At 42.2% G+C, this 7,735-nt stretch overlaps 1 protein-coding gene across 1 annotated transcript in view; it reads left to right on the top strand.

Annotated features, from left to right (window-relative positions):
• Positions 1-7,324: 7,324 nt before the first annotated feature.
• Positions 7,325-7,735, top strand: part of LOC109926116 (arf-GAP with GTPase, ANK repeat and PH domain-containing protein 3-like) — a 112,635-nt gene continuing 112,224 nt past the window's right edge. The window contains exon 1 of the mRNA XM_048618870.1: positions 7,325-7,732. Coding sequence (XP_048474827.1) covers positions 7,325-7,732 — 408 coding nt within the window. The remainder of the gene's footprint in view (positions 7,733-7,735) is intronic.

The raw sequence follows: 7,735 nt of genomic DNA, 5'->3' as shown, positions 1-7,735 counted from the left end.
CAGTAGACAAAAACAGACACACAAAAATCAGGCATTCACCTTACTACACTCTCAGTACAAGATCTCTTGCATCAGACAGGGGTCCAGGATATTCCAGCCAATAGACTGCTCTATGACAACAGTGAATGCTGTTCTATGATTGGCCAACTATTGATGTTGTTTAAGATACAGTCACTGAGCAGCATCTCAGAGTCTGATGCTGTGAATGCCTGATTTTTGTGTGTCTGTTTTTGTCTACTGTGCTGTAAGTTAGGAGGCTAGGTTACAGTAGTGCTATGCCATGGGCAACAGATATTATTAATGACAAATTACCAACATAGAAGACCTTAACTCTAAATTTGTTCTCGTGTTCAATTTCTTACAAATCCCAATATGTCAAAAGGTTCAGAAAATCCTTGCCGATAACTGCCATCAACACACGGTGAAACAGATACAGGAACAACAGTTTTTAATATGATGGTGAAAGGTCAGAGGCCTGAAATGTCAACTCTGTCTCTCTCTCTGCATAGATGCTGCCTGACTTGCTGAGTTCTCCTCCTTTCAACACCATGACCTGATCACCACGCACCACCCCTGCCCCCCAACCCCCGTGGCATTTAGTAAGTCACTGGCTTGCCATCAAGCACTTTAGTGCACAGCATGAACCAAAGAGGCAAGATCTCATGCATTGGAACAATCCAGAGCTTTAGGATTCAGGACATTTGTTTTAAGAATGAGTCTGATCTGCAGCCTTGATTTGTGAATCCCAAGACCAGAATGATTCCAGACAGTATCATTCCAAAGTACTAATGCTCAACCCTCTGATCCTCAGGAATATAGGAACAGAATGGAATTATGCGCAGTCCTGGGTACTCATACAGAGACTGCTGAATACCCATCTCCTGTTTTCTGGATATATTGCTCAAAATTACTCAGTCACACACTGTAACTGCTCCACCTGAAATCAGAATATTGTGTTTTCCAATGCATCTGGGTGAAAAAAAAAGAATTCTAGCTTGTTCAATGCCAGCAGCATTCACGTAGGCCAGTGATTTATTATCCTTGAGGCTTTGTTCCTCTTCTGCCAGAGACACCAAGCGCACACTTTGTAAAATAGGTACTCTGACCGACCTCTCTCTCTCCCTGACCTCCCCCACCCACAATTTCCTTCCAGTATATGAAGAACCTCTGAATCTCTCGCTCATTACCCTTATATCCTGGAATTGCCAAATCATTATGTTGTGTGCACCTACCCTAAATGTGTCCTTCCTCTTCTGAAGGCCTTGTTCTAGCCTGTGATCCTCTTGACTTAATAGCTCAAATACCTGTAACTATTTTTGTTGAAATTTTTGCTTTTTATTTTGACATCTCTAAATAGCAGTCCTCCAGCCCTCACCCAATGCTGTGTGCACCGGCAGGACTGACACTCCCTCACTTTTTATTAACTGCCCAGGTCGCTGAATTTATACTTGTTAAAACGCTTTGTATTTGTGCTTTGTTGCATCCACCTAATTTCGATGATTTGTGTCCAATGATCAGATGGCAAATGTGTGAGAGACAATAGAGGCCTCAATGGCTTAATCCCCAACTTTGTAGATTATAACCCAAGAAAGCAACAGTCCTGTACATCGTGACAGAGAGCTTTTGCATTGTTTCCTGCAAATTACTTGGGGAAGTGGATAGTGCAGTGCTTTTCTTTGGCTTCTTTAGAATGTACATTTCATGTTTCTATCCTACATTTTGTAAAAACAGCACAATTCTTTTCCCTCTCTAAATTCCGCGTCTACTTCACCCAAAGGCATCAGTTTCCCCAGCTCATCAGCAGCACACTGCACAGCAGCGGCGAACATCCACTTTTTGGTGGCCAGATTTCAGGAATGAGTTTTGACAGTTCATCACAGTAGAGGTGAGAGCTGTCCTTACCCTGACATCTATACTCATGTACTGGTCTGCTGGATAGGAACAGTGAAATGGTCGACTTTTCACCATTTTCTAACTCTGCAGCCAATTGCAGTGCCTCTATGCCACCAGAGACATAGCCATAGAAGGCCATTCTGCCCCTTAAACCAGTTTAGCAATTTAATCAGATCATGGCAGATTTGTATCTCAGCTCCATTAACCTAGCTTGGGTCCTGATAGGGTGAATGATCAGAAATCTCAATTGACTTTTTCAATTAATTTCCTCAACAACATTTTGGGGGAGAGAGTTCCAGATTTCCACTACCCTTTGGGGTGAGGAAGTGTTTCCTTACATGACCCTTGAATGACCTGGCTGTCAATTTTAGGTTCTGCCTCCTTGTTCTGGACTCTTCCTCCTCCCTGCCAACTAAAAGAACTACTTTCAACTCTCTGTTCACCTCATCAATCCTTTAGTTTTACAGTCATAGAGTCGTAGAGTTGTACAGCATGGAAACAGACCTTTCGGTCCAATTTGTCCATGCTGACAGATATCCTAAGTTAATCGGTCCCATTTTCCAGCATTTGGCCCATATTCCTCTAAGCCCTTTCTATTCATATATACCCATCCAGATGCCTTTTAAATGTTGTAATTGTACCAACCTTCACCACTTCCTCTGCTTAGGTCCCTTTTAAATATTTCCCCTCTCACCTTAAACCTATGCCCTCCCTACCCTGGGAAAAAGACCTTGGCTATTCACCCTATCCATGCCCCTCATGATTTTATAAACCTCTATAAGGTCACCCCTCAGCCTCCAACGCTCCAGGGAAAATAGCCCTAGCTTATTCAGCATCTCCCTATAGCTCAAACTCTCCAACCCTGGCAACATCCTTGTAAATCTTTTCTGAATCTTTTCAAGTTTAACAACATCTTAATGTCCTGTACAGACGCAACATGACATACCAACTCCTATACTCAATGCACTGACCAATAAAGGCAAGTGTACCAAACACCACCCTCACTACCCTGTCTACCTGCGATTCCACCTTCAAGGAACTGTGAACCTGCAACCCAGGGTCTCTTTGTTTGGCAACACTCCCCAGGACCCTACCATTAAGTGTATAAGTCCTGCCCTGATTTGCCTTTCCAAAGTGCAACACTTCACATTTATCTAGATTAAACTCCATCTGCCACTCCTTGGTCCAACAGCCCATCTGATCAAGGTCCCATGTTTCTCTGAGATAACCTTCTTCACTGTCCACTACACCACCAATTTTGGTATCATCTGCAAACTTAATAGCCATTCCTCCTATATTTGCATCCCAATCAATTATATAAATGACAAAAAGCAGTGGACCCAGCACCAATCCTAGCGGCACACTGCTGATCACAGGCCTCAAGTCCAAAAAACAACCCACCACCACCACCCTCTGTCTCCTACCTTCAATCCAAATGGCTAGCTCTCCCCGGATTCCATGTGATCTAACCTTGCCAATGAGTCTACCATGTGGAACCTTGTCGAATGCCTTGCTGAAGTCCATGTAGACAATGTCCACCACTCTGTCTTCATCAGTTTTCTTTGTCACTTCTTCAGAAAACTCAATAAAGTTAGCGAGACATGATTTCCCACACACAAAGCTATGTTGACTATCCCTAATCAGTCCTTGCCTTTCCAAATGCATGTAAATGCTGTCCCTCAGAATCCCCTCCAACAACTTACACAATGCTGATGTCAGTCTCACTGGTCTGTAGTTCCCTGGCTTTTCCTTACCACCTTTCTTAAATAATGGCACCACATTAGCAAACCTCCAGCCTTCCGGCACTTCATCTGTGGCTATCGATGATGCAAATATCTCAGCAAGGGGCCCAGCAATCACTTCCCTGGCTTCCCACGAAGTTCTGGGATACACCTGATTAGGTCCTGGGGATTTATCCACCTTTTCTGATGAAGGGTCTAGGCCCGAAACGTCAGCCTTTCTGCTCCTATGATGCTGCTTAGCCTGCTGTGTTCATCCAGCTCTGCACCTTGTTGTCTCTCATTTATCCACCTTTATGTTTTTTAAGACGTTCAGCACCTCCTCCTCTGTAATATGGACACTTTTCAAGATATCACTATTTATTTCTCCAAGTTTTCTAGCTTCCATATCCTTCTCCACTGTAAATACTGACTTCATCAATTCAATAACTCCTTAATCTTCTTTAATCAAATGAGTACGAGTGTAGCCCTGCAACCTGACTCCCTAATTTGACCCTTTTAACATCGGTACCTTTGAGGCCTCCCTGGTTTTATTGCTTAGATGCGCTGTGTTCATCTCAGAGCTACTGAATTGCAAGGTGTCATTTCATAAATAATTACAAATTTTTACATTGTTTATTAGATTTGGAGAAGAACTTAGCAGCAAAATCTAAACATGTTTATTCCATTATAGACAGCACTGCAGATAAATGGCAGAGCAGATTACAACAGTAAAGTGTAATGTACTGTGAATAACAAGTTACTTGCTAAGCGTGTCTTTCTTTCTTCATAGTACTGCTCTGACTGGTAAACATTGAACTGCATGCTACTTAAAGCAAACTTTTTCAATGAAAATTGTTTAATCAAAAGCTTTTTAGTGTGATTACTGCAGACATGTTTCAGTAACACTTGCAAGAATGTGTCATTACCTGCAGTCGTTTGGAATGTCTTTGCTTGTAGTTTTACCGTGCTATGTTTTAAGTAAACAATAACGCTAACTTTTTAATCTCAGTTTCTGAAGGTTCTTGGCGGCAGAGATTTACAACCGATGTCCAGCATCTGCAGTGTTTTGCTTTTATTCCAGGATTTCCAGGATTAACCATGCAGCTTTTCCAGTCTGATGGTAGCTGAAGGTGAAATAACCAGCAATCTTTATCGACTGTATGTGTGCACTCAATACAGGGAGCAGCAAATTGACAAAAGCCAGTAAAACGTTGAACCAAAACTTGAAAGCTTTGGTTGAGCAATTTTCATTGAAAATATTTGCTTTAAACATCATGCAGCCCACATTTACCAGTGAGACCAGGACTATAAAGAAAGGTTCAAATTGGAGGATGTCATACTCAAAATTATACTAGACTCTGGTCAGACTACAGTTTGAGTATTGAATCCAGTTAAGATCACTGAGACACTATGGATATATTCATGAAATGGAGGTCATGCGGAGAGGACCGCAAAGGAGATAATGAGAAAAGACAAGAGACCAGAGCTCTGAAATTCCTCTACTCATAATTCTGTGTGGGCCCTCCAGTACTGACCATACTGAAATTTGCCAGCTCAGTGGAAGAGAGGGCACCTCATTTACATGGGCCTGATGGCATAAATGCTACTTAGGGCACATCTCTGGCACTCACCTGTCTATGACTATCGGAAAACCCTGGTGCTTGTCCTGGGGAGTGGAGATTGTCCGGGTGGCACTCCCTTAAATCCACAAATGGTCCTTTATGTCCCCAGAGGAGGGAGCTGGTTTGCACCATTTTAAAAAGAGTAGTGTGAAAATTCATTGACGATGGAACGGGATGGTCTGGAGCCTACATATGTCTCTGAGCTGGCTGGTTATGCCTTTATTTACTTACTTGGTCTACTGGTCACTGCTATTACACTAGCTCCAACTGGACCCTGAGGTGGGAGTGGGCAGTCTGAGTTTGGGAGAACCTATCTCTGGGCATCATTTACCTTTCAAGGGGTGGACAGAAATTCTGTCCTCATTGCTCATACTGGAAATTCCAGCCAGTCAGGAACCAATTTGATTCCTTTGGAATTTGATTCTAATGAAAGGTCACTGAGCTAAAATGTTAATTATGTTTCTTTTTCCACAGATGCTGCCAGACTGGCTGAGTATTTCCAGCATCTGCAGTATTTTGATAATTTTTAGCCCTGGTTCCTCTTGCTGGCATTCCATTAGGTACAGTAGGAGACCTGCAGAACTCCTATGGAATTTATTTTTGGCTTAACACAGACAGGAGCCATCCGAGAGACAATTTTATTGAGATATGCGAGATTGTTAGTGGTATAACAAAAGGTTAATCTGAAATAGTACTTAAAATTAAATTGTGGGAAGAAGATTGAGGATGCAGGTAGAAACTGCTAAAAGCCAAATTTAAGATTGATATCAGGAAATACTTCTACACTCGGGAGAGTGATGAGCACTTGAAAATAAGTGTGTATGTAGTGTGGTCAGAAGTGAAAATCTAACCCCAAATGTGATTCATTTTTATTTTAAGTGTGTTTAACTTTGTTTCTGTCTGTACCGGAAATTTGGGTTAGGTACTAGCTGCTGTCACGTGACATTAAACTGACTATTTTTAAAAAATTGGCCTCTACTTAATTGACTTTATTTTATTTTTATTTGGTGCATTGCAGACACCATCTCTCTTCATGTTTGAGATGTATGCAGCCAATTGACTTGTTAGATTTGATATTGAAGATGTTGTATTCCTGTCTACTGTGTGATTTACTTAAATTGTTATTGAGATTGACAGTTATAGTCTTCCCATGATTTTAGCAGGTTTTGCCTCGCTCATGCTCTCTCTCACTGTCTCTCCTGCCCATCAACATGGTATCCACCCATTTTCTGACTGAAATTCTGAGTGTGTTTTTTTGTTGTAAATTGTAGCTCACACAAACAGCTTGCTGGCTCTCTTCCCTTTAATGTGGGATGTGTCATCCTGCATCCATGTTGCTTCACCCGCAGTAATTGCCTTACTGACAAATGAGGGATGGATTTCTACACAAACTATTAACAGTGAGCAACCTATCGCCCTACTCATCCTCTCTGTATGTTAGTTGACAGTTCTACCATTCTTAAATAATGATCAAATGCCTAATGTAGATGTTTTAGTGAAGGTGTGGCTGAAGTGGGAGGAGGTGGCCATTAAACATAAGGCATTGTTTCCTTGGAGCTGAAAGGGGATGGGGATTCCAGTCCACATTTTCCAGAAAACCCCCACTGAGCTTTTCAGGTCTGAATCAATGTGAATTCTCAATGTATACTCTGGTGTCTTCATTATCTCATCAAGCTGTTTGATCCAAGAAGTGTTGAAAGGATTTCACTGGTTTCCTCCTCAGAATTGGGGCTTGCATCATCTTATTTTCAGCCTTGAAATGTTTTTGTATAATTTTTTCCCCCTGTTCAGTATTTCCTCCACTTGCTTTTGGCACCTGATATACAAATAGGAATATGTCCGGAAACCTTGGAAAGAGAGCTGCAGCTGTGGTAAGGGAAGGGTGGGGGGGTGTCTGTATTGTGTAATGAGGATGCTTGATGCCTCGGATGATCTCTATTCTGCAGCGCAAAGCATGCATCCTTTTGTATTATATTGTGGAATCCAAGAAGCCTAACGCACAGAGAATTGTTGTCCGGATGGGTGGTCTGTGATGGGAAGGGGCCATGAGCCTTTCAGAGCCCCGTGCTACCTTCGTACTCTGAACCCATGAACAGAGGAGCAATCTTGCAACGAAGGACTACTTTTCATATCTCTCTCACACTAGTGAAATTAGAGCCTCTGAGCGATGGAGGCAGTGGGAGTGAGACTTGTCAGAGGGACAAAGCCACCTTTTCGGAAGAGGAACCTGGTGCCAAGGCTGCAGGGAAGATTTCTTTATTGTACGGCAAAGAAGATGCTTCTGGCCAGCAACCTAAAAGTCCCCAAAATTTGAGGTTAAATATTATCGAGAATGTGGAGCCAATTGAACCTAGAACAATAGGCGATCGAAACAGCTTCAGTATTAGAAATGATGAATTGGGTGATGGTGCCAGAACAGCCTGGGTTGAAGTGGGCGAATTACCAAGCAAATTCCAAGTTGAACCAACGCTAAAATCCGTAAATAAATCTGAAAATGTA

This window comes from Rhincodon typus, chromosome 41 (assembly GCF_021869965.1).
Source record: "Rhincodon typus isolate 14 chromosome 41, sRhiTyp1.1, whole genome shotgun sequence".
Lineage (NCBI taxonomy): Eukaryota > Metazoa > Chordata > Chondrichthyes > Orectolobiformes > Rhincodontidae > Rhincodon > Rhincodon typus.
This window is presented reverse-complemented; position numbering and strand designations above follow the sequence as displayed.